We start from the raw sequence: 27,379 nt of genomic DNA, 5'->3' as shown, positions 1-27,379 counted from the left end.
GTGAGCCAATTCACACTTGCGCCATCTTGCACGCCAAGTGCACAAGAGCCTCTGATTGGTTGTCTGAGCAAGTGCTGCGAATGGGCCAGGATAATTTTTTGCAGGAGGGTGTCGACAGCTCGCCTGATGCAGCACAGTCACAGTAGGGAGAGCGGTTGGTTGGAGCTGCGCCGCCGCGAGGGAAAGCCATCTTCTGGGGGCACTTTTGCGCCACTTGGCGTTCAATATATCGGGAGTCGCTGCTATTTTTGTTTGATGTAAACGAGTTCGATATAGTCGGGGTCAACTGTACCACCATATTACACTTGCGTGGGCACTGCCATTTTTGTTTACAAAAACAACCAAGCGCCAGGAGCGATCGCGTGTGCCGGAAACATGTCATAGCCGCCATCTTGTTTGATGGTCGCCTGTTTCAAGTGGCATGCATGTTGCTACCGGCATGTGACGGCAGTTTTTGCACAGCACCTAGTGCTGTGCATAATGTGGGCTTTGGTGAGAAAAATAAAACCAACTAAATCCACGTCCCGCTGACCTGGAATTGTCTGTTGCACTTGATATGGTGGTTGCAGCTTGGAGTGCCACACGTTGGACTGTAATTGAGCGATTGTCCGGGAATACGCATCCCTTGCTTCAAGAACGCTGGTTTTGGTGCCACTCAATAGGCACCACATGTGAATTCCGCGCCGGACGTAGATTGGCGCGAAGGGGCCATAATCTCGACCGATTGCCTTCAGGTAGACAAGATATAATAACTTTCACGTTTGGCACTGGACGCGAAACCACTTGATTGCACTCGTGTGCTATTGTATTGCAGCGCTCTCAACCGTGCATCTAGCCTATCACTAACCAGGGACGATGGCATTTTCTTTCCCTGTGTCACCGCCAAAGATGCTGATGCACTGTGAAGCCGATGCCTAGAGCCATGGCCGCTCGCTTCGCTACGATCCGCGTGCATGGTTTTTTCGCACGCAGTGCAGTTGAGGGCGCAGCAATACAATAGTGCGTGAGTGCAGTCACATGGTTTTATTTCATATTTCGCGGACTTACTCGAAACGGCAATAAAAATCGCCATGCAGCATGTATGTTGCCGAAAAAAATTGGATCTATCATTTCTCAATCCCCTCTACAACGCAACGAAACGCACTTGGCCCTAAAGTGAATACTAAAAATTTTGCATAATTCATCGCAGTTGGTTACCTAATTAAGCGGAGTATAAAAAATACTCTAAGAAGCGCCACATGATGGCAAATCATGTGCCGTTGGTTTCAGTCAGCTGCGGTTAACCACTTCTTTAAATCCTTGGTTCAAGTTACGTGAAACACCCTTTATATATGATGTGTGGTATAAAAAATTCAGATAAGATGTGAACCATGTACCATAGGTGATTTTGCTGATTTACGGCGTAGGCTGTTGTGGGCTCATTCCAACAGCAGTTTCGGGTAGCGATAGTGTCTGCGGCTGCCTGGTGTCTGTAGCGGCTATCACCACGAATGAGAAGAAAAAAAAGACGAAAAAGAAACCGACCCAGTTCCCACCGGGATCGAACTTGGTGAGCTCGCTGCATGGGCGTCAGCTACTCCTCCACTGAGCCACGCCACCGCTTGCTAGCATGCAGCGGAGAAATGCCCTATAAAGGTGGGCTAGCCTGCGAGGAGACTTGCGATGTGACATGTGAGCTGCGTAGTGTCGATATGGACACATTTTGCATTGCACTTGCATATTATACACCAGGTAGAACGCCATGTAGTAGGTGCACATGTAGCGGTACAAGGCAGTTAAAGAAGGTTTGAGGAAGAAAACAAAGTTTAAGGAGATCTATACAAGAATTCTAGAAAAAATATACATTGTGTACCTATTTGAATCAAGCTGGCTAGGTGACTGTCACCGCTGCTTTTCAAAGGGGATGCCAGTAAATCATCGTCATCATTAGCATCATATCGTGCCACTTGCTTTGCAGTGTGAGATCCACACTGTGCAGCTTCTATATGTGTGCACTTTGCATTGCAGTTGCATATTATTACACCTGGTAGCATGCCATGTAGCAACTGCATAGGTAGAAATGCAAAGTAGGTAGAGAAGTCTTGAGGAAGGAAAAGATTATAGATATGTACGAACATTGATGTAATGAAAAGCATGTATAGCATACCTGATTAATTCAAGAGGCTAGGTGACTGTTTTTCGCCGTCCCGTTTCAAAGGGAATGCCTATAACATCATCATCATTGCCATACTGCTTTGAAAATCATGAGGCCATGCTGATGTATTGGCGCTGGGGTTTTCACGTGAAATTTTGAAAATTGGACTTTCACCTTCCTATTCTTTTTGATAATGAACCCGTTAGTGCGAATTTAACAAAAATTATAGTTATGAAAGGCTACTTCATCGGTATGAATTGATTTAGTGTTTCTCTTTGATGCCTCTAGAGTAACAGGCAAGTTCCACGAGTTGTTCACCGGAAGTCCGTTTGGATTGTGCCTAATTGCTGTGTGGCCTTTAAATGTGCAGGTTGCAAGAAACAGCGGCAAGAAGTGCAGAAATCGGAGAACCTGTTCGAAGTTCAACGCCTAAACTTGATGCTGAGGACTCATCTAAAGGGGACGGGGAGCACCAGAAAGGCCTGAAACTTAGTGCAGAAGGGGGCGATGACGACGACACTGCTTCCGCATCCTCTTGTGGTGAAGATGGAGGAAAGAAAGCAGACGATGGAAAGGCATGTGGTGTAAAGCAGAAAGGTGACGGCATTGCGTCAATGATTCAGGATGAAGATGAGCCTGAAAAATGCAAAGAGGAACCAGATCCCAAGAAGGATGTCGAAGAACTGCTGGAAGGTGCTGTAATAGAGTCTCCGGCACCAGTTGCGGAAGAATCTGCAGAGGCGGAGAAATCGCTTGATAGCAGTGATGACGTTCAAGTTGTTGCCGTTGAACAGCCAGTTGACACGGGTTAGTTTTTCATCAGCCTATTTTGTTTTTTGAATGTGTGTACTTGCAATATCTGGCATCTGGTAGATGGTGCATTCCGAATGTTTTCTGCCTGTTGATGACAAAAATGAAGTTGAATCGAAATTCATATCAGCACCTGAGCTATGTCATGGGTGCAGACAAGAATGTAAGAGGATTAAGCAGGGGTTGTCGCCGCCTATATTGACTTGGCATTTGTTACATGCTTAAGAAACGGTAATGAAAACATTGTGTAGTGTGCGCTTTAGGTGCATTGGCTGCAGCGATGAAAATTGAAGTCACAGTGGGTGAGCTCGGTGGGTCCAGTTTGTCTGACCACTATATTTTGCTATGATGTTTGACAATATATGAGTGGCGACGGACTTGAATTTTCTGTCATTTCAATAGATGTTCTGCATATATTTTTTATACTTATGGTGACTGATTACATCGCTTCATTCCATACAATGTTAAAGGGCCGCTGCATGAAAAACTTCAGTTTGGCTAGATTGGTTTTATATTGGTATGTACACCTAAGTAATCTAGGCGAAGCTGCAGGCCTGGTAATTGTTTAATCTTCTTGTTAGCAGCCTTGAAATATTGCCTAAACAAAGCATGCATGCACCTGAAGGTTAGGGGATGGAATGTCAACCCTGGCATGTTGCCCTCACTAGAAACCCATGGACAGCCACTGGCAGTGCTTCATCTCTGAGCTCCTGCTGAGGAGCTGCACATGGCGCTGCCCTTGACGAGTGGTAGTGGCTCTCTTTCAGCTTCAGTATCCAAGAGCATGTACTTTTGAAAGCTATTTGTGATGCGTTCACTCGTAAAATTCTGCACGAAGGCTGCTCTGTATGCAGCACCATCTGAAGCTAGGCTTTTCACGTGGTCTGGAATTTGGTTGCAGTTGGTCTTGAATGAGGAAGCCTTACCTCGGCAGTTCCTGTTTAAATACATAGGAGTGAGGAAATTAATTTGCTTTACATCTACTGAACCACTTTTGATGAGATTCATTGCATTTAAAAGAAAAAGTGACATTCCTACCGACTTTTGTAAGAGGCTCTTTTAGTTATGCTACTTTTTTTTTCTTCGAAAGTAATATTAAATTTTAGAGGGTGAAGCATCAAGTCTATAACTGTAATTTTGCAATAAATAAATGGTACTCTTGTTTTTTTAACTACACCTGTTCAGATATCTAAAGCCAACAAAATTGATGTGTTGTACACTGCTCTTAAACATAGCAAGGATTTGTGGGTTAGACTTTTGTGGAACTTGTATAAACAGTGTAATGATTTCACGTAAGTTATGAACAAATATGTTATAAATTTGACTGCTTCAGGCAATCTAAGAGATGGCTTACAGAAATGCGATGTGTAATTGGTGCAAAGTAATAGATTTGCAAATTTTGTACTTCAGTTATTCTTTTATTGATATATTTTCAGAGATTAAAAGAAAATATGTACTCCTAAATTGAAATTAGGTTTCAAGAGTTCATAGAATTTAGCTTTCTCTCTTCAAAGCAACAAATATGATTCAAATCAATTCATTGACTGCCCATTGAGGCAATTTGTCACATGTAATATTAGGATAGAGAAAGGGTTGGCGCTTACTTGAACCTTCCTCTTATTGATGTCATCACGATAATCTCGCAGAACCAATATGAAAGACAGATAGCAAAAGTTAAAGAACTTCCATGAATGGTCTAACATAGCTAGTTGTCTCAAAGCATGCTATTGTCCAGTCTTAATTATTTAGGCAGAGCTCGCTAGAAATGACTCGTAATGTCCCCGATAGATAAAGTAGGTACCGGCAACAAATAAAAGTGGATTGTGGTATGCTGAATTGAATTTCATTCTGTGATCTGATAGAGCTTGCGGAACTGTCAAAACTGTTTAACAAGGAGAAAGTAAGGGATACTTGAAATTATAACATGTGAAAGACTGAGGAAGCAGTAAAAAATGTACACAGCATGATATCAGTGAGAAGAAAACTTGGCATAAGACAAGCCAAGATGTATGCACTGAAAGATAAGCAGGGTAATATCATCGGCAATTGAGAAGATATAGTAAACGCAGTGGAAGGACTCTATATTGACCGCTACAGTACCCAGAGCAGCCACGCTACCTTCATTCGAAGCAGTGATGAACAGGATACAGAGGCTCCTCCTATAACTAACAATAAAGTTAGAAGTGCCTTGCAAGACATGACCCATGGAAAAGCGGCAGGAGAACATGGAATAACAGTATATTTAATCAAAGATGAAGTAGATATCATGCTTGAAAAGCTTTGCGGCCCTATATACGCAATGCCTCACAACTTAAGTGTTCCAGAGAACTGGAAGAATGCCAACATTATACCAATCCACAAGAAGGGTGATGTTAAAGAATTGACTGACAAAGAAGGTTGAGAACAAGTTATGGACCGTGCAAAGAGCGATTAAACGAAGAATGCTAGGCATAACATTAAAAGACGGGAAGAGAGTAGTGTGCAAACAGGTAGCCATTATTCTAATTGACATTAAGAGAAAAAGATGGAGCTGGGCAGGCCATGTAATATGTAGGATGGATAACCGGTCCGCCATAATGTTACAGAATGCGTGCCAAGAGAAGGGAAGCGGAGTCGAGGATGGCAGAAAACTAGGTGGGGTGATGAAATTAGGAAATTCGCAGGTGCAAATTGGAATCGGTTGGCGCAGGGCAGGAGTAATTAGAGATCACAGGTAGAGGCTTTCGTCCTGCAGTGGACATAAAAATAGGCTGCTGTTGCGGCTGATGATGATGATGATGATGAATTGAGTTTCACAACTGATTTATCATTTCTTTGCCTCCTTGCTGAATCTCGCACACAGCGTCGATGGAAAAAGACGCCGAGGATGAAGAGCTTGATTCTGCTAAGGAAAACAAGGTGCCAGTCCTCAATGGCGCAGGTGAGTAGGAAACACTTGGAACAATTCTTAGCCACATTGGAGCAGAAATGTGTCTCAATTTGGGCGTGCATTCCAGTTTGTTCCAGTAAACATAGCAGTACACTTGAATCTCGTTTCAACAAAGCTGAAGGGGGAGCTGAAATTACTTTGTTCTATTATCCGTTGCTTCATTATATCTTATTGCCACTTACTGCAATATATGCCCAGTTGGTTGCACAATTGCAAACATGGCTAAGAAGACGGCTTTGTGGCCTGTGGAACTGCTACACGGCCATGCATGTGATGAAATTTGGATAAAAGAACAAAAGAATCTTCGGCACGTGCAACTTCTTAGGACTTCTTGGCGCCTGACATGACAGCCTTTACGTAGCTGCCATCTGTTCCATTGTGATGGTCGTTCACGTCAGCTTTCCACTTGGCTCATCGCGGTCAAGCAGTATGTGGCACACAACACAGCGCTCCGCTGTGTGATCAAGGAGGCAAGCGAACTTCGGCTTGTGGCCTCCGAGATTGCACCAGTGCCACTGTGATCTTGGAGGCCATGCCCAGCTGTGAAGATGTATTCCTAGTGAAGTGAAGGCATCGTGACAGAGAATGGCGAAAGAACAATTCACACCAGAAGTGCTCGTGGTATCAGTTGACTTGTGGTATTTTTTCCTTTGTGGTACTTGTCTCTCCCATCTGTGATGAAAATGGCCTGCAAAAATGGCTCAATAGTCCATTCTATTTCACGCTCCTCTCTGTCGTACAGCAAGCCAATTTAGAAACTCCTTGACATGTGTGGGAGATATGGGTTTCTCCTCCGTACTCTTGGGACAAAGGAACGACAACACAGTAGTGCAAACAGTCACAAGGGCATTTATTGCACCTTTCATAGATCAATGCCTGCTAGCCGAGTTGCTATCCCCAAAACATGCCGATGGGCGCGCGACAAATATAGAAGTCCGACTTACCGCGACCGCATTGCGAGCGAATATGTTCGCCCCATGCTGGATCCCAACGCCTGGCCGTTCGCGTGTACAGTCACGCGAATGGTGGCACGTTCGAAGGCGGCCACGCGAGACGGTCTCGCAGAAGCATGGTCGGCGCACGCGCGGGGGGGGGGCACGTCCGCTCCCGCTCGCTTCCCGAACCCAAAGAGACCAAGCGCCTTCCCTTTCGGCGCCCAAGTAACCCCGCAGCAGCGCGACAGTCGCGCCATCTCTCGCACCGCGCTTGTACCACTCCGACCGCCAGGCCATGCGAGCCGTGCGGGAAAACAGCATATCAGGGGATGCGCTATGCGGGAAAAACATCAGGGGACGCGTGAGAGTCGCGCATCCCCACATCCCCCCAACCTTAAATCGCTACATATTCCGGCGAAACATTTCACACAGTCTAACATCAACACGTGCTTCGCGAACAAGGTGGTACATGCAACAGTGGCCGCGCCGGGGAAATGTCCACACGCTGTCCATAACATGCGAGCCGACTGTCCTTGGGGTACACCGCTGGCGTCCGCCCGTCACAGCAGCAGCTTTGCAGACTCGACGGCACGATTCCAGGCCAGGACTCCGGAAACGACGACGCAGTAGTCGGTACGAGCAAGTGTCGCTCGCGCCGACGCGCCCTGCTGGCAAGAGCCGCCGTAGCTGTCGGTGACCGCTGGCTCCTTTGTCCGCCGCCGAGGGTTGTGAGCTGGATGCAGGAGGCCGCCGAAGTCGCCGCGCCGAACTGGTTACAGCATCACCATCGCCCGGGGTGGCTCGATCGTAGTCCGGGGCAGCAGCGCAGACGATGTGCAGGTGACAGCAAGCCAGGGGTGACTCCAATCACGCTGCGTAAACTCAACACACTCGGCAAACACTACAGTAGTGCAAGGGAGAGGAATTCTGCATGCGCATCGCCCACGTGGTACGATGTTCAACTCGGCTAGCAAAAGATCGGGCAGCTACTCAGATGCTAAGTTCACGTGAACGAAGCTCGCTTTCTTGAGTCGAGCGAGTAATTTCAGTTCGTGCGAGGCTAACTAGAATGAGGGAAGCAAATTGCAACGCCTTAACGCCGCGGTCCACCAGGTTGTGTCCCTCCACGTGCGGCAGGCAGCTTCGTAAAGCCTTAGGCCTAAATCGTCGCTACCCTGACAACAACCGGCATCCAAAAACAACACCCAAAATGGGCGCAAAACAGGCAGCCGCGAGGAGACGTTAGCTCTGTGAGGTGGTCCTACTCCGCTCGGTGCACACAGCATCCGAGTTGACTTTGCCCACCGTCCCAGACGGTGTCGGAGCGCCCGGTGCCAGGCCGCAATACCAGTCAGCCCGTCGTGGCACCCGTGGCCCGCGGCCACCCGGCTCCCAGAGCCGCGACTTCATCCGAGTCAAAGAGATAGAAGAAGCTATTTACATAAGAAATTCGGACCACCCACGAGGCTTCCGTACTCACTCGCTTCAGGCTTGCCACTGCTCCGCGGGCGCTCAGCCTCGCTCTCCCAGGATGCTGACCACGTGGCTCTCGTACTGACGAATGTCATTAAAAAAAAACACTTGCGAAAAGGCTTAGCATGTTGACATGTTCAAACACACTACGGCCACCGCCGCCTCGCTCAAGAAAGCACGCCGCCGACGCTAGCGATCAAAATCCACGCTAGGCCTACGCTTCGGTTCAAACAAAGGTCTCGAACGAAGCAAAACTGTTAACTCTATCGTCCGATGCCCCAAGAGCCCCACGTTGGGCGCCAGATGTGGGGGATACGCGGGTTCTCCTCCGTACTCTTGGGACAAAGGAACGACAACACAGTAGTGCAAACAATCAGAAGGGCATTTATTGCACCTTTCATAGATCAATGCCTGCTAGCCGAGTTGATATCCCCAAAACATGCCGATGGGCGCGCGACAAATCTAGAAGTCCGACTTACCGCGACCGCATTGCGAGCGAATATGTTCGCCCCATGCTGGATCCCAACGCCTGGTCGTTCGCGTGTACAGTCACGTCAACGGTGTCCAAGGCGGCCACGCGAGATGGTCTCGCAGAAGCATGGGTCGGAGCGGCGCAGCACGTCCGTCCCGCTTGCTTCCCGAACCCAAAGAGACCAAGCGCCTTCCCTTTCGGCGCCCAAGTAACCCCGGAGCAGCGCGACAGTCGCGCCATCTCTCGCACCGCGCTTGTACCACTCCGACCGCCAGGCCACGCGAGCCGTGTGGGAAAACAGCATATCAGGGGATGCGCTATGCGGGAAAAACATCAGGGGACGCGCGAGAGTCGCGCATCCCCACAGAAGATGCCTTATTATTATTTTTTTTTTGCATATTAGAAAACAAATGCCTCTTAGCATTATTCAGCCCCTGGTTAAAGAAGAGGAATTGTTGTATTTAATGGCCATGTCTTGCACAGTCCCACCTATATAGAAGCAATGCGATGCATCTTTCTCTTTTCTGTGACTTCAGATGACTAGTATCAGAAGTACAAAACATTGCAGTCATCATTCCCGCATCATTTATTCCTAGCAGGTGCAAAAATGAATTAAGCAAAATATTTCGGTACGGATATTTGATTCTGATGGATTTAATGAGCAATATTAGGAATCAAAAGATGAAGCACCAACAGAGACAGCGCACCAATGAAGAAACAACAATGACAGCAAAGCTATGGATCAACTAGCCCCTCAACGTGTTTTTTCTACTGCAATATTAGGAACATAGGATTTCTTACGTGCTGGTTACCTCTAGGGGGAACAAAACATATGAATTGGTTAGCAAGTGTCTCATTTGTGCTTTGTGGTGCTCCGTTTTAATTCAAAAGCATTATATGCACCATGAAGTGGCAATTCCAGCGTCCGTTATCATCCGATGGTACCAAAGCCCACGTGACCAAGTAATGTTATGTTCCCGGTGCTCGACCTGCTGCAGCTCGCATTGCAAAATCCCACAGTTGACAGCCAGAGTGTCGGACGGATGCCGTGGTCCACTCCCAAAATAGGATTAAAGCAGATTAAGGTTGGTCCAAATTAGAGCAAGCTAGATTAAATAAGATTAAGGTGGATTAAGGTTGGTACAAATTAGAGCAAGGTGGATTAAGGTGGAGCTTTCATTTAAGGTGATGACTTAAACAAGTTCTAATGCCTTCGCATTCAAACAATGTAAGGTTACTAAGTGACTGTCAGTTTTTCTGGCTTGTCTCCAGTGTCCAGTAGTAAGCCAAACGTGATTGTAATGCACTTCATTTGCAGATTTTATTTTCTTCATCATCTTTTCTTTTTTTGCATGCAAGCATGACAAACTTCTTGGTCTACTTAAGTGCATCAAAAGAGCCAGGATGTCTGAACACATTCACGTGCACTTTGACTTGCCGCTTTATTTGGTTGCAGAGGGTGGCAAGGGCAACCTTGCAGTGCCTTCTCACAAATGCCTGCGCAAGGGCAGTGTAGAAACAAGTCTGTTGTACTCACAGCGCCTGCTCAGGCTGAAATGAAAGCAGGCTCACACATACGCCAGTCCACCTGTGGTCTGGCCTAACAGCACCCACTTGACTGCATCCACTCTTTCCCATAGCTTCACATTGTACTATCACTTGTCTGCTTGGAAGACCGCAAAGTTGCCTTCCTTGCTATCTACATCAGGGTTAAGATGAAAGCTGTCTGGCGAAGATGGCGAAGTAGCTGTCTGTGTCGAGGTTTGGAGCAGCATACCTCTAAAGGGACAAAAAAAAAAAAAGAAAAACTGGGTGGCATCTCTATCATGAAGTTTCAGTGCCAGCTCGCCTTGACGTCACAGATTTTGAGAGTGCCTGCTTAAGGTCTGGCTTATTGTATTTAGTATTAGTAAAAAAGACAAACATGGCACTCTGAAAGAGCCATACTCAACACAGTAAGTTTTGACAAGTGTTCCTGCCTCAAAGCATAGAAAATACAGTGCAGTCCACTTATAACGATACCACATAAAGGATTTACCGGTTATAATGATGAGTTGACTTAAGATTATCAAGACAGATAGATTTTATTGATAGTAAAGACAGAGGTCGACCTGCAGGGGTATTAGTGGACTGTCCATATCGGCCGCTGCTGATTGACTAGGGCCACTCGTCTCATCCTCGCTCGTACAGCTGCATACGGCAGCGGCCGAAATGGACAGTCCACTAGGTGGACCCTAACACAGCTAAGATATTCGTCCACCCTTAGTGGAAACATGCCGTATTATTATAGTAGTGAAGACAAATGCCGCAGTTTTCGCAGCATGCCCGCCATGTGTTCCTATGTCACTGGCAGCTAAGCACGCCCATCTGTTTCTGTCCCCTCAAAGTGGACATGGCTGCGTTATTACTGCAAACTTGCTGATATTAACGATATTGTTACGCCCACAAAAGGCGTTACTTTGAAGCCGGGTAGAGTTAGAAGCGATGGCCTTGGTCAACTGAGCGCCTGTCGAGACTCAGCCAGCCAGCCACACGTCGTCGTCCTCGTTCACTACCCTTCGGTGCCCCCACATACTGTTTGTTGAGGCGTGAACCCACTATGCACCTAAGCGCGTCACATTCGTGAACCCACTATGCACCTAAGAGCGTCACATTTCCCTCCGCGCAGACGAAGCCCGCCGGGCAAGTCAAACAGGCTGTCGAGAAATAAAGGGCTTTAAACGGGCGACATGCGAAAGTTCAGTCTTTGCTGACCGTCGGCCATTTGATGTGAGACGTGCTATGCGGTAGGTTAATTCGCTGATGCGCTCCGTAATAACATAGGGTCCAACATAGTGGGCCAGCAGTTTTTCACATAGTCCACGTTTCCTGGTTGGTTTCCAGAGCAACACTAAATCACCAGGGTCATATATCACGTGTCGGCGTCGGCGGTCGCAGCGTGCCTTCGAGCGGTCTTGTGAAACAAGAGTGCGTAACGAAGCAAGTCGTCGGGCTTCTTCAGCAAGACAGACTGCCTCTGATATACAAAGATTATCGTGGCTGGAAAACGGGAAGATAGTGTCTAGTGTATAACGAGGCGGACGAGCGTAGAGAAGAAAGAAGGGACTGTAGCCCGTAACTTCATGCTTTCAGGTGTTAAATGCGTACGTAATGAAAGGTAGCACGCTGTCCCAGTTCTTATGATCTGACTCGACATACATGGACAGCATGTTAGTAAGAGTTCTGTTCGTGCGTTCCGTAAGGCCATTTGTTTGGGGATGATACGGGGTGGAATGTCGAAACCTTGAAGCACATAGACGAAGCATCTCTTCGACCACGTCTGCAGTGAACTGCCGCCCACGATCGCTGATGATGACTCTGGGAGGTCCATGTCGGAGAATGACAAAACGCAGCAGAAAAATACACACTTCGGTTGCAGTAGCCGATGGTATTGCAGCTGTCTCACAGTAGCGTGTCAAGTGATCGGCACACACGATAATCCAGCGATTCCCATCGGATGAACGCGGGAAAGGACCGAGGAGGTCGATGCCAACTTGCTCAAAGGGAGAGCTGGGGGGTGGCACTGGATGGAGTTGACCAGGAGGAGCACTCGTCGGACGCTTATGACGTTGACACTCACTGCAGCTGGACACATACTGGGCGGTCATCTGGCGCATTTTAGGCCAGTAGAACCTTTCTTGGAGGCGGTAGAGAGTTCGCGCAGAACCCAAATGTCCAGATGTAGGATTGTCATGCATAGCGCGCAAGACGGAGACACGGAGACTCTCCGGGACCACCAGAAGATATCGTGGGCCTGTAGTAGAATAGTTCTTTTTGTAAAGAACCCCATCACGAACACAGAAACGAGTGGATGGTGCTGATTGCCTTGCAGTAATGAGCAGTGGTTCTAAAGTTCTGTCTTTTTGTTGCTCGACCTTGAAGGTATTTATATCAGGAAATCCCGGCTCCAGTGATGCGATATAGCAGTCGAAGTTGTCCGCGTCGCAGTCCGTCGTTGGAAGCGGCATGCGCGAGAGGCAGTCAGCGTCGGCGTGTTTCGGCGGCCGCTTTTATAAGAAACGGTAAAGTTATATTCCTGTAAACGGAGTGTCCAACGCGCAAGCCGGCCCGACGGATCACGGAGATTAACCAGCCAGCAGAGAGAATGATGGTCTGTCACCACAGTGAAGGGGCGCCCGTACAGGTACGACCGGAAGCGCTGTACTGCGAAAATAACTGCAAGACATTCTTGCTCTGTAACGGTGTAGTTACGCTCGGACTTACTTAAAGAACGACTCGCATAGGCGACGACGTGTTCTTTGGTGTCGACGCGTTGAATAAGGACGGCGCCGATGCCAATACCGCTAGCGTCCGTATGAACTTCTGTGGGAGCCGCATGGTCGAAGTGTCGGAGAATGGGATGAGACGTCAGACGAGACTTTAGCTCACGAAAACTAGCTTCACATTCAGGAGTCCATTCAAAGGGAACGCCCTTCTGGAGGAGGCATGTCAGCGGATACGCGATGTTGGCAAATCCACGAATAAACCGGCGGAAGTACGAGCAAAGCCCTAGGAAACTGCGTAGCTCTTTTACATGGCGAGGTTGCTTGAAGGCTTCCACCGTAGCAGTCTTCGCTGGATCAGGTCGTATACCGTCCTTATCCACTAGGTGTCCCAGAACGAGTGTTTGGCGCTCTCCAAAATGACACTTCTTCGAGTTGAGCACCAAACCCGCTTTGTCCAAGCAGTCTAGCACAAGATCGAGACGTGCGTTGTGCTCACTGAACGTGCGCCCGAAAATCACTACATCATCTAGATAGCACATGCATACTTCCCACTTCAAACCACGCAGGATGTTGTCCATGAAGCGCTCGAAAGTTGCAGGCGCATTACAGAGCCCGAACGGCATCACATTAAATTCAAAAAGTCCATCTGGTGTTACAAATGCCGTTTTCTCCCTGTCTGCCTCGTGCATAGGAATCTGCCAGTACCCCGACCTCAAGTCAACAGACGAAAAGTAAGACGCTGATGAGAGGCAGTCGATAGCATCATCAATACGCGGAAGAGGATATACGTCCTTTTTAGTGATGGTGTTGAGGCGGCGGTAGTCAACACAAAATCGCCATGTACCATCTTTCTTTCTAACCAGGATCACTGGCGCTGCCCACGGACTACAGGATTCTTGGATTACATTCTTATTTAGCATTTCGTGGACTTGGTCATTGATCACCTTGCGTTCCGATGGTGAGACTCTGTATGGTTTCTGCCGCAGTGGTTGGGCAGATCCCGTATCGATGCGATGGTGTATACGAGAAGGAGGAAACAATGGTGGTCCCTCTTGCTGGGAGAAGTCAAACAGTCGGGCATGTTTTAGCAGAATATTCGCCACTTCGTGACGCTGCTTAGTGCTGAGCGACTTGTTTACCATAGTCAGAAATGAGGAGTGCGCCGCAGGGCAGACATTAGCGAAATGGCGCTCATCCGCAGAATCAAGGGCCTCTGTAAGGATGGCGAGCGATAGCACGTGATCTTCATGGTAGGCGGCAAGTTTCAGACCCTGTGGTAGTATTGCAGGTTCACTCGAACAGTTTACGGCCCATAAGTTGGTGCATCCCTGAACAACTGACAGCGTGCAATACGGTATCAGTACATTCCTCTTGATGCAACTCAGGTGAACGGGCTCCACGGTAGCGTCAAACGTTCCGTCGGTGGTGGGGAAACAGGCGACTGAAACACACGTTGCGGATAACGGAGGCACAACTGTATCACGGGATACACAAAGCACACTTTCACGATACGGTGGGGCTTCCATAAACGCCGCAGCAAAGCTCGTACCTACACTGATTTCACCCGTTTTGCAGTCGACGGTGGCACCACACAGTTTCAAAAAATCAAGACCCAGGATTACGTCATGCGTAGAATGAGGTAGAACAGCGAACTCCGCGTTAAATATTTGACCACCCAAGGTAACGTCTACATTACACACGCCCACAGGATACAACAACTCCCCACTCACTCCGCGAAACGTATCGGCACGGTCCCAGCGAAACATCACCTTTCGTCCTAGGAGGCTTTTAAACGCAAGACTCATCACTGAAACGGTTGCTCCCGTGTCCACTAAGGCCATGGATGAAACCCCGTCAATTAATACAAACACCTTATTCTTAAACATACAAATGGTTGGAGGTATCTCTGTCGATATCGAAGATTGTCCAGCGACCTCACCTCCAACGGCCGCGCTGGCTAGTTTTCCGGGGGTGGCGACGGGTATCGACGCTGCGGAGAGGGCGACCGGCTTACACGAGGAGCGGGTGGTGGTGTCAAGCTGCGATCGGATGCTGGAGAACGGTTCCGTAGCGGCTCCGGGTGCTGGTGAGGCAAGCTTCCTAAATATGTGTGCGAGGGCGAATATGTTTTGCCCAGAGGAGCGCGGTACCGCCTAGACATCGTCGATCGGTCGAACCTCGGTGGTTGGCGGCGATTGCAGTACCTGGCAATGTGACCCAAGTCGCCATAGCTATAGCACACAGGTAAACGACGATCGATGAACTGCCCTTCGAAGCGCTCAGCCGTGGGGGGTCGTGTAGCAGAGCGGAGCGGCTGAGCCTGCTGCACAGGAGGAACGGTCGGTCTGCGTGCAAACCTGCTGGGGCGAGGGTGTTCTGCTGGTCGGTGTTCGGGCGTAAATGTGTCCTCACGTGGCCATGGAGCACCTCTGTGGTTGACGTCTGTGACACATACTGCCGGTTGCCAGGAAGCGCAGGGTGCGGCAGGCGCCATGTGTTGCGGGTAATAAGCGTCAGGTTGTCGTATGACGCCGCGCGCAAGTTCCTGGTGCCGCAGCAGTTCTTGACGCACGATCTGCCGTATAGTAGACGAAAGATCGGCAGACGGGCTCTCATCGACGCTGGCAATGGTTGTCGTATGACGCCGCGCGCAAGTTCCTGGTGCCGCAGCAGTTCTTGACGCACGATCTGCCGTATAGTAGACGAAAGATCGGCAGACGGGCTCTCATCGACGCTGGCAATGGTTGTCACATTCGCCAGGCGTCCAAACTTTGGCACAATGCGACGTGTTTTCAACGTCTCAAACGTACGGCAATGACGCACGACATCTGAGACGGAATCAACGTGTTCCCGACTTATGAGGAAATTGTACACATCTTCTGCAATTCCTTTGAGGAGATGTCCGACTCGGTCTTCCTCGGACATCTGCGGATTTACGATTTTGCACAGCTTGAGGATTTCCTCTATGTATATAGTGCATGTTTCTCCAGGAGCTTGAGCTCTTTGAGCAAGTGTTCTCTCGGCGCGTTTCTGTTTGGCGTGGGTGTCGCCAAAACACTTCTTAATTTCCTCAACAAAGTGCTCCCACGTTGTTAGGGAGTCTTCGTGGTTTTCATACCACATCAACGCTGTCTCACTCAGAAAGAGTGCAACATATTCAAGCTGAGTGACAGAATCCCAACGGTTGTAGCGGCTCACCCTTGTGTAGTGCGTCAGCCACTCGTCGACGTCTTCGCCCACTTTTTCCGCGAACGAACGTGGTTCCATGTAGTGCCGCAAAGGTCCAACTGGCGCTGACCTTTGAGAAGGTGAAACTATAGCTGGCATTTGTCCACCTCCGTCCTGAGCCATAGGGAAGGTCGTTGGCAAGAGACCGGCAAGACGACGGCTCCGGCGAAGTTCTAGATGTTGCGACTCCGTGGTACGTTCTGTCGTACCCCGCACCTCCACCACTCTGTTACGCCCACAAAAGGCGTTACTTTGAAGCCGGGTAGAGTTAGAAGCGATGGCCTTGGTCAACTGAGCGCCTGTCGAGACTCGGCCAGCCAGCCACACGTCGTCGTCCTCGTTCACTACCCTTCGGTGCCCCCACATACTGTTTGTTGAGGCGTGAACCCACTATGCACCTAAGCGCGTCACATTCGTGAACCCACTATGCACCTAAGAGCGTCACAGTATTATTCATTACTGATATGGAAGAAACTGTTTCAATGCACGTAATGTACTCCGCCGGCCCCCATTTTTGTTTTGGTGTCCTGCACTACATACAGCGGCAGCCGCCTATCTGTAGACCTGTTGTCATCCCGCAGCAAATGCGGAATGAAAAAAATATTTTGTTTTCTTTTTCATCCCGCAGCAAATGCGGGATGCATTCACATTTGCATTACTCGCGTAATGATCGCACCCCTGAATTTGTGTCAATTTTTTTGGACAAAAAAGTGCTATCATTATGCAAGTAAATACAGTATAACAATGTGTTATGACTGCATGCCAAATACAACTGATGTGTCACGTGGTATGAGGATGCATTGAGTACCATGCAGTTAGTCAGAACACAATAAAAGCTGCAACCCATGGGTTGCAGTTGACTTTTATTCTTTTCTGCTGTTGTAAGGGAACAGTAGCTTCGCTGTGTTGCCAGCATCATTGTTGCCAGCATCATTGTTACCAGCATCGTTGTTGCTTCCGCGGGATGCATATGTGGCTGGAGCATGCGAACATGACACAAGAATCAAAATTTTGCCTTCTGGACGGTGTTTACCATATGGGCTGAGCTGCTTCACATTTGCTTTGCTAAGTTGCTAAGGGAGCTTTAGCTCGGGTGCTCCGATTTAAATACATGTAAAAGGAGAATTCATTTTTCTCTGCAACCACAGCACCAAATTTGGCGAGGTTTGTTGCATTTAAAAGAAAAACCTAAAGTCTAGTGACTGTTGGTTTCGAATTTTCAATTTAGGTTATCAATATTTTATAAAAATTGGCAAAAATTGAACATTTTCAGAAAATGAAACTACCCTGCTCACAACTGTGTAACTCAGCAATGAAAAATGATATCACAATTCTGTGAATTGCATCTAGTAGTACATCTCAAGCGGCAAAATTAGTATGTTACACATGAATCTCAAAAAAATTTAGTAATATGAAAATATAGCTTTTGCAGAACCCTTGTACACAACGTAACAAATTCACGTAAGATATAAAATGACGTATTGAATGTCGACTTTGAATGATCTAATGGATGCCGTTCACAGCCGCGATACCTGTTTTTGATGCAGAGCTATTAATTTATAAACTTCGTGTGTCTATTTTTTTCGAATTTTTGGAAATTATTTTCACAAAATTCAGGCTATATATTGAAATTCCACTTCCAGCAGTCACTAGGATTTAACTTTCTCTCTCAAGTGCAACAAATTTCATCAAGATGGGTCCAGGGGTTATCTCAGAAAAGTGTTTTTGCGTTTTACATGTATTTGAATACGCCACATCGGAGTTGGGCCCGAGCTAAAGCTTCCTCTTAAACGAACGATGTCGAGACGAGCTAAAAGTTTCCCTCTGCGAGCCCGTATCTGCTTCCATTACCGCGCAGCACGTCCTGCCCATGCACCAATTGTGAAAGCCATGAAGAGCGTCGCAAGTTTGTGCAGCGCACCTCAAGATGTTGCCAGCTACTTCACACCCACGTTGCCCACGAGCATGCTCCATACGCATTCAGTGAAAGAGAGAAAAAAAAAGAAGGTCTGAAAGTGAAAAGCGGGGTGTTGGAGCCTGTCCTTCCTACAATCTCTCAGCGACTACGGAAATGCGCCGCGGAAGCAGCCCCATAGCAGTGGACCATCAGCGGACAGCCCAGTTTTAGAAGATGGTGTCGGCAAAGCGTAAATTTTGCAATACTCGAAGTATGAGCTCATACAGTCGGCGATATTGACAATTTTGAAAACTGGGAGTGCTGCGATCATGACAGCTGGAACCACTGGGCATTGCGATCAACGGAAAAGGCAGCCTTTGTGCGCCAGGGCAAAACCCGCACTGATAGTGAAGCCAACACGGTGGAAGCCGCTGACATTACTGAGCTCTGGGAGCATGTCACTACTGGGTGATTTCATGAGAGATCAACATGGGTCAAAAAATTCATATTTTAGATTCAATTGAATATTTTATGCACATAAACCACTCGGTAGCACGAAAGTGAATGTGGCTTCTTTTGCCAAATGAATATTTTAGGAGGAAAAAAGTAGTGAAGTTCTCCAGTGTGGAGGCGCCTATTTCATGCACAAGGCATTTTCGCAAATTCAGAACAATGTGAAATACAATATATTACAGCTACAAAGAATATATTTGTCTGTAAAATGTAGACGTAAAGAAGGGTCAGCTAACGCTGTTTGAGGCTTCCGTGCAAAACAAGTGTTTTAGAATAACTGCTTAATTTGCTACAAATTTCAAAAGTTGCTATATTTACGATTTTTTATCAACTAAACCAATCTATATAGCCTTCTGAAATTTGGTGGACTGTGCGATCTCAACCTATTCAACAATTGTGCTGAATATTGTTGCTGATCACAAATGACCGTTTTTAGAATTAGCCTCAAATGTGAAGTTTTAACGAAAACGAACGCTATTTAAGAATAATAATAAAAAAACGACGTAAATTTTTCTCAAAATCTCGTAAGCAGCTGTTCACAGGCACTCAAAAAATGATATTGAAGAACATGTTGCATTATTTTGCTTGTAATGACAATATAGGTGATAGAAATGAGAGCTTCACCAGAATGTAGCAAGGTGCTAAGAAAAAGGGACATCAGGGTAAAAAGAATGTGCATAAGGCTCTGACTTGCCTAAACTTGACCATGATTGCGACGGAAAGGCAGTGATGGCCTTATGGTTTATTCTTATGCATAAAAGTGTTTATTACAATACTCATTCACTTTAATGGGAATAAAGATGCGTCAACATAACCTTTACATGGCTCATTTTATATTTTATTTAATAGCATGTGTGCACAGCTTCCAACGTAAGTAATTTATTCCTTGTGTTAATGAAGGTTTGCATTTCTTTGTGTGCTACATAATTAATGGTTCACTTTCTGTGAATGTACACAGGTAATACAGTCGTACCTCGATATATCGAACAGCGCGGTGATCGCAAAATAGTTCGATATAGCCAGAATTCGATATATAAAATCACGCAGAAAACGCGTCAGAAACTAGCGCAAATCAATCAATGAACCAATCGTGGCGCAATAGATACTCACATGAAGCTTCAAACAAAGTATTTATTTAGTTCGCTGAAAGTACTGACGCAGCGTAGCCTGCTTCATATTGGCAACCGCGTGCTTGACCACGGCGCCCTCAACATAGTCCAAACGGTCCACAAGAGACAGTCCAGTGCCTTCTATTGCGCCGCAGTAGCGGCGTACAACAGCCAAAGCAGCTACAGCCTCAGTTGCAGTCGGGAGCGGGGCAACATCAGCGCTTGCTGGATCAGCCTCGGCAGCGTCTTCGTTTGGCCGCTCAGCAGTCACTTCTGCCGCGATCTCCACGTCTGTTAACTCCGCCACTGTTTCGGTGCTGTCGTCACCGCCAACGAAGTCCGCAATGCACATGACGTGTGGCTCAGCACGGACAAAGCGCTCCAACTGGCTCCACGGCCGCCTCCATCACGCGTGCACGGCGGGGGCAAGCCTCGGCGTGCGCGCATAGGTGCGCGCGTGATCGAGGCGGCCGTGCTGGCTCCAAGCCGCCGCGTGTGTACGCCGCTACGTTCAAATGGCACCCTCGGCGCAACCGATGTGGGCAGCTGTTGTACGCAGCAGTCTGGAACGCCGATCGCGCCGCCGCTATCTTCGAGAGTGTTGCGGGAAAGCTCGCCTCCTGTCAACAGAGCGCACTTGGTCTGGGGCGGCGGAGTTCGATATATCCATTTTACATCCGGCCCCGTTCGAAATAAAGAATTAGAAATGCATGCGATTTTCCATGTGATATAAAAATTGTTCGATATACGCAATAATTCGATATATCCGTGTTCGATATATCGAGGTTTGACTGTAGTATGTACGGCAGGCAAATGCCTCTAAACATGTTGTACTGGTCATTATATAAATGTCATTATATAACGTAAGATGCGGTAGTGGGAGTGGCGATGGTGTTGGTTAGGGCAGGGTTAGCTGGCAGATAGTTCCAGCTGCCAGCTGCCTAAAACTACCATAACTGCCTTTCTGTTGCAATCATGGTCAAGTAAACTTCGCCTTCACTGGTTCTGCGTCATGATGCGACGTCACACCGTCCACTTCCGGTTGTTTTAGAGCCCGCACGAAACCTCACTGCTAGCTGCTTGGCCGTCGACCCCAAGCGAGAGCTGTCGAAGCAGCGTGCGTTGCGAGCATTCTGTCGTAGCGCCGAACGTGTCTGGTATTCTGGTAATCGCACACTAGCTGAACGTTTCGCCGGAACGGTGGAGGCATAAACTCAAGCTGATGAAGGAACTTTAGCGTAGACATACGTGAGCTGCCTGATTGGCCCCCACGGTCCAGCCACCTGTTGGCGCAGAGCTTAACCAGCCAAAGACAGAGCTAATATTGCTGTAACCAAGCGTAAAACATTTTAAACATTTACAAAAACGTGTTAACGATTATACTCCTGCGAAAAATTTACACCAGGATCAAAGAATACATTTTGTTACTGCTACTGTGTGTGTACTACGACACACAAGGGTACACGACCACGCCCTATTCCCTTGCGCTTGCATTTACCCTAATACCGGACTCGCGAAACGCTATTGCGTTAGTAATCTTCCGATGTAGAGTGACGGCCGCAATCGTGCAAATTCTGGCGCCGATCAGATAGCAGCAGTCCGATGCGCTGCAGCCAGTTCGCTCGTCTACTGGCTTGCAGAGGGACACGATGTCGAAGCTTGACATATTGCCAGTCGCTACGTTTGCAGTCCACAATGCAACAAAGTCGAATCATAGCGCTCGCGAAAAGACAGACTGACACTGACGGCGGAGCTCTCGTCAAAGATGGAGCACGTTGTAACACAAGCAGACGATTACTTGTTGTGTGCCGGAAGTGCTTAATTGTATTGAAAAATTGTTCTTGTGCATTCTCTTTATGTTACTTTCTGTTTATAAAAACAAATGAACTAACATTCCAACTATTACGAAGATCATTTGTTTACCATAAAGTTGGAAAAATTATTGATCACGCGCCCTGGTCAGCCAATCGGATAGCTCTCCCCACTGACGTCATATGGGTGATTTTCGTCATATGGGTAGAGGCAGCTTAAAATTCCGCCGAGCAGTGTGCTGTGATTGGCAGCGATGTGCATTTTTAAAACCTTATAATAAATTGCACGCTTTACGCAAGCACTTAGATGTGTCAATGAATGATCAGAAGGTAGTGACTTGGTTTCGAATTCTTTATTTAGGTTGTCAATTTTTTATAAAAAATTGGCAAAGATAGAAAATTTTCAGAAAACGAAGCTATCAAGTTTACAAATCTGTAACTCAGCAAGGAAGAATGATACCACAATTCTGTTAATTGCATCTCATAATACATCTAAAGCGGGCAAAATTGATATGTCCCACATGATTCTAAAAAAATTTAGTAATGTGTAAATTCAGCTTTTGCAAAACACTTGTATGCAACTTAACAAATTCACATAATATATAAATTGAAATATCGAATTTGTCCGCTTTGAATGATCTAATGGATGCCATTGAGAGAACCGCGATATCTGTTTTTGATGGAGAGCTATTCATTTGTAAACTTCGTGCTTCTATTTTTTTTTGAATTTTTGAAGATTCTTTCAATAAAATTCAGGTCCTAAATAAAAAATTCTGCTTGCAACAGTAACTAGAATTTAACCTTTTCTCTCAAGTGGAGCAAATGTCATGAATATTAGTCCAGCGGTCATCTCAGAAAAGCATTTCTGCATTTTACATGTATTTGAATAGGCCGCGTCTGAGTTGGGCCAGAGCTAAAGCTTCCTCTTATGTCGCTCCTTGATTTCGTGCGTGCTCAAGGATTGCTGCCAGTGCTTGCGCAGCGGCTGGAGGCAATGCACACTGCATTTGTAAACCTGAAACTGCCACGAAAGCAAGTGCAGATTCTGACTACTTCTGCATGCCTAATGCTCAACACACATTTCGGTGTGCCTAACGCTTGACACACTATTTAGAGGTCTGAATAAACATATTCTCTTTAACAGCCTACTTTCTACAATGTCTATTCTTTAGCCCAAGTGGAAAATTTGGGTTCGGAGCTACAAAGGTATGTTCGGAAACTTTTTTTTTTTAGCGGCAGTCCAGATATAGTGATAGTTTTTCCTGCATTACCCAGCTAACAGAACTAACACATGATATAGCAAGTGCATTAGATAACGGCTGCTCTATTGATTCGGTTTTTCTCGATTTTGAGAAAGCTTTTGATGTTGTTCCCCACAATTTATTGGTAGAGAAGTTATCATGGTATCATTTAAATACATCAGTTATTGCTTGGATTAAGGAATATTTAAGCTCAAGGCACCAGAAAGTAGTTTTAAACAGCCAACACTCGGATGACATTGAGGTAACATCAGGAGTACCACAGGGATTCGTCCTGGGCCCTCTCCTATTTTTAATCTACATGAATGACGTGTCGATATTTCATCTCCTGTACGTTTATTCGCAGTTGATTGTGTGTTATATAGAGTTATTCATAATGAAAATGATTGTCTTGCCTTGCAAGAGGATCTGAACAAGGTTACGGATTGGTGCAAAAGCTGGGGCATGCGTATAAATTTGCAGAAAACTGTTCACCTGTCTTTTACAAGAAAACATACTCCTCATCAATTTCAATACAAAATAAGTACTCAACAGCTGTCATCTGTATCCGAGTTCAAATATCTTAGTGTTTTTTTTTTACCTCCAATCTGTCATGGCACTGTCATATTGAATACGTTTCAGCCAAGGCGTGTAGGGAACTAGGTTTCTTGTGAGGAAATGCAAAACATTTCCCTTCGGAAACTAAGCAACTCCTGTATATTACGAATGTTAGATCTGTCCTCGATTATGCTTGCACTGTATGGGACCCTTGGGTAAAGGTTAATATACAAAAGTTAGAAAGGGTGCAAAATTTAGCGGCTTGTTTCGTGTTCCGTAATTACTCTAGGCATTTCAGCGTATCACGTGCGAAAGAGAATCTTGGCTGGTAACTATTGAAGGAACGAAGAAAATCACTCAGGTTAAAGTTCTTTCATAACATATTTCATTCTAGAACTGGTATTGAACGCGATAAGTACATATTTAAGCCCGATTATGTATCTTTACGTCTAGATCATGTGAATAAGGTAAGAGAAATAAAATGCAAAACAGAAATGCTAAGAATGTCTTTTTTCCCCAGGACGATTTCGAACTGGAACAGGTTACCGCAGGACTCTGTAACAATTCTGTCTAATGATGCATTTTTTTCTTTCTTGTTATAACATGTTCTTTTGATGAATGAAGTTGTGCTCTCAGGATCAATGCTGTCTAATGATGTATCTTTCTTTTTCTTCATTAATATAACATATTCTGCTAATGACTGAAGTTCTGTTTCTCAGTATGTATATGTTGTTGTGCCGTAAATTATTTTGCATTTATTATGAAATGACTTGTACTGTTTGTTGTATATACTATTTGAACCCCCCCCCCCCTCCCCACTGTAATGCCACACTGGCGCTGTGGGTTCTGTAATAAATAAAATAAAAGTTGGCTATAATGATTGGATATTTTGTATTTTTTGATGTTGTTACAAGTGGACTCCACTATATTAATATGAGAAGATACGTTGAAATCAGTGGTGGCACACCTAAGTTGGTCCCTTACTTCTTTCAGCTATGATCAGCCTTTTCCCCTCAAGTAAATGAAGATAGAGTTTTGAAAGAATACAACTATAAACAGATTGTAGATTATTCTGTACCGTGCTCTTAAACTTCTCCAGTACTGCTAGGACAGTTGTGCTTCGAGCCATTTTCATTTGTTTGTGTTTTCATTTGTGATGGAGGAATTGACTCATTGCCTGTAGTGTGAGTTGAAGCATGTAGCTTGGGACTTTGACCTTTCTGCAGCCAATATTGGCATTGCTGTGCAAGTCTCTGGCCTAAAGGATGAAGATCCGGATGACCCTGATCCTGTAGACTGCAATGCTGATGACGTGGATTCGAAGCCACCAAAGCGATCAGCATCCAACCATGGCATTTTGGCTGATCTCAAGCGGGCCTTGAGCATGATCGACGCGGAGTCTGGGAAGCCAAAGCGTTTCAAGCTCGACATGGATGATGGTAGGTGCCGTGGCAGCACACACTTTTCACTTTTTTTGCCTACTTCCCCCTGGGTTTCATGCCGAGTTTTCTAGGCCGGTATTGGCTTGAGAGAAATGCTGCACAGGACATAGTATTGGAAAATCTAAAGAAAACATAACTCTTTCAGAGTGCATACATGTCGGGTATAATAGGCAAACTTAGTAAGGGCCATACAGAATTCATCGGTACTATAAACGCACGCAAGTAGATATGACAGGCGATTCCTGTCCTGGCACGTTTTTCGAAGAATAGCCATATGTAGCCGTTTTATGGAGTGGAATGTTTGCCTCATGATGGTGGCCCAAGCATGGAGATGTAAAAGAGGCAGGTTTGATACAATGCGACTTGTTTTAATGTGAAGCTTTCCTTGCCTGCTACTGATTGAACTGGGCAGATCCCGGAGACAGTGAAATGCAAGATGTTATACCCCATCGCCATTTCCCTGCTGCGCTACTGCTATCAGGATCGGCCCAGCAGATCACAACCTTTGATTACACACCCTCCAGGATCGGCCCAGTTTTGATTACTGGGATTGCTTGTCTATTGCGTAGAATTAAACCTTTCAAGAAATCTTAAAAGTTATTTCAACGTGTTGGTTGTGTATCTACGTATTTCTTTATTCTTGTAACAAGTTAAATCTGCCCCCATATCAAGGTTTATACTAGTATTGAAATATTCTACTGCTGATTGGAAGTCGCCACGCCAAAGATCTGAAAAGCAGGGCAGCATTGTTTCTTTTCTAGCTTTTTCTATTGAAGGGCTTTTCATTTTCTAGAATCTGGATACTTCATGGTACTGTAATAAAAAAAAAAAATAACTAGCAGGCCAGAAGGGTGGCAGTTGCCTAGCGTTTGTAGTACAACAAAAGCTTGTTAATTCACTACTCGTTAATTCGAAATTTCGGATAATTCGAAGTAGTCGCCGCGGTCCGTCCAACAATGTATTGAAAGCAATCTGTAACACATCCCGCTTATTCACACTGAAATCCGCACCGCCATCGATAATTCGAACTCCGCATCATCGTGGATGGGGAGAGTGCTAGTGCGTGGGAGCACGCTGGCGTCGCCGCACGGGTCGCGCAGCTTTGCTTTTTCGATCAGCGGCAAGGACGATAACACTGTCGCCGCGCGCCGTGTTCTTTGTGTACGAGCATGCGAGGGTGAGCCGACGAACACGGCTCAATCTCGCGTGAGCGAGAGGGGAAGGTGGGGCGGAGCGCGCCCTATCTTGTCGCGCGCGAGGCAGGGGGTTGAGGGGAGGGAGGGACGGGAGGATGATCTTCGGCGGCTGCTGCTTACGGCGCAGCCATGCGGGCGCCGCATCTTGAAAGCGATCTGCAACATGGCCATAGTGCGCGCCCGCGTGGGCCTCATCTTCAAAGTGATCTGCGATGTTTGCAGAGTGCGCGTAGTGCTGGTAGCTTCATATGCAATGTGCTTTCTACGTTTCGTTCGCGTTGAAGCGAGAGCTGTACGAAGGTCAGTTCGCTCGCTGCTACTGCTGCGTGTACTCACTCCAGCATTCTTCAGCGAGTTTCCGCGGTCATCGAGCGAGATGCGTTCATGCTTACCTGTGCGCGCGTGACACAGTGCTTGTTAATTTATTTAGTAAGCGAATGCTTACAAGTTTATACGGCCAATAAAACTATTATCCTTACTTCGTATAGCTATCTACTAATTTTCTATCGCAATCGATGCTTCGTGTTTCGCGCGAGTCTGCAACATTCTTTTTTTTCTCCGCCCCATTCAGCGCGACGAACGCGTGGATGGAGCAAGAGCCATCTCGACGTCGGGCGCATCGAACCGCGCTGGCCACGTCTGGTTACGTTGGCTGCGCCAGTGCTTCGAAGTATAGACGCTGTTCACGCCAACGTGACGTAGCATGTGCGCACGTGCTCACGCCACGTCAGACTATATACGCGCCTTAACCGAGCGATTTTTTTCTGACTTTCGTTATTTCGAATTTTGTATAATTCGAATGTTCATAGCATTTCAGCGGAATTCGAATTAATGAGCTTTTACTGTATATTACAATGGCAATTTGGTATGTTTCCTACTGCTCAATAAGTGAGCTGCATCATTTTTGCATGTTCTGCGCATTGCAGCTTCTAGTTTTCCAGTCTTCATTGTGTTGTTGCGTTTGCCTCAAAAATTTATTCTATGGATAACACTAGGTTGAACTCCTTAAGGGGCCCCTCACCAGGTCTGGCCATTTTGAACTGACAATAGCAGAGCATACAATGCGCGCTGCAGAAAGGTCTGAAATTTCAATCCGAACACCGTTTTCCCTTTCCCTCATGGCGACCGCGCTCCAAGCCGGATGGTGACATACTCGTGTCCCTGCGTCTATGTACTCGTGTCCGCACTGATGTCGCTCGTGGTGACACGTGACTTCGAGAATTATTCAAGGCAACATCTGTTGTTTGTGTGATCTGTTGCTTGAATTGACGAATTGAAGTTTAGAGAAATAATAAAACACACAAACAGAATGTCTGCATGATTTTTGTTTTACTTCGCACCGAAGCCAGAGAGATGTAGGTACTTCCGT

At 46.6% G+C, this 27,379-nt stretch overlaps 1 protein-coding gene across 14 annotated transcripts in view; it reads left to right on the top strand.

Annotated features, from left to right (window-relative positions):
* LOC140219912 (uncharacterized) overlaps positions 1-27,379 on the top strand; it is a 178,018-nt gene that overhangs the window by 16,659 nt on the left and 133,980 nt on the right. For 13 of the 14 annotated variants that reach the window (XM_072290089.1, XM_072290088.1, XM_072290087.1 and 10 more), the window contains 3 exons: positions 2,505-2,941; positions 5,787-5,864; positions 24,599-24,811. In XM_072290089.1, the coding sequence (XP_072146190.1) occupies positions 2,505-2,941; positions 5,787-5,864; positions 24,599-24,811 (728 nt within the window). The remainder of the gene's footprint in view (positions 1-2,504; positions 2,942-5,786; positions 5,865-24,598; positions 24,812-27,379) is intronic. The other variant, XM_072290086.1, reaches the window with a different exon arrangement.

Source organism: Dermacentor andersoni, chromosome 8 (assembly GCF_023375885.2).
Source record: "Dermacentor andersoni chromosome 8, qqDerAnde1_hic_scaffold, whole genome shotgun sequence".
Lineage (NCBI taxonomy): Eukaryota > Metazoa > Arthropoda > Arachnida > Ixodida > Ixodidae > Dermacentor > Dermacentor andersoni.
This window is presented reverse-complemented; position numbering and strand designations above follow the sequence as displayed.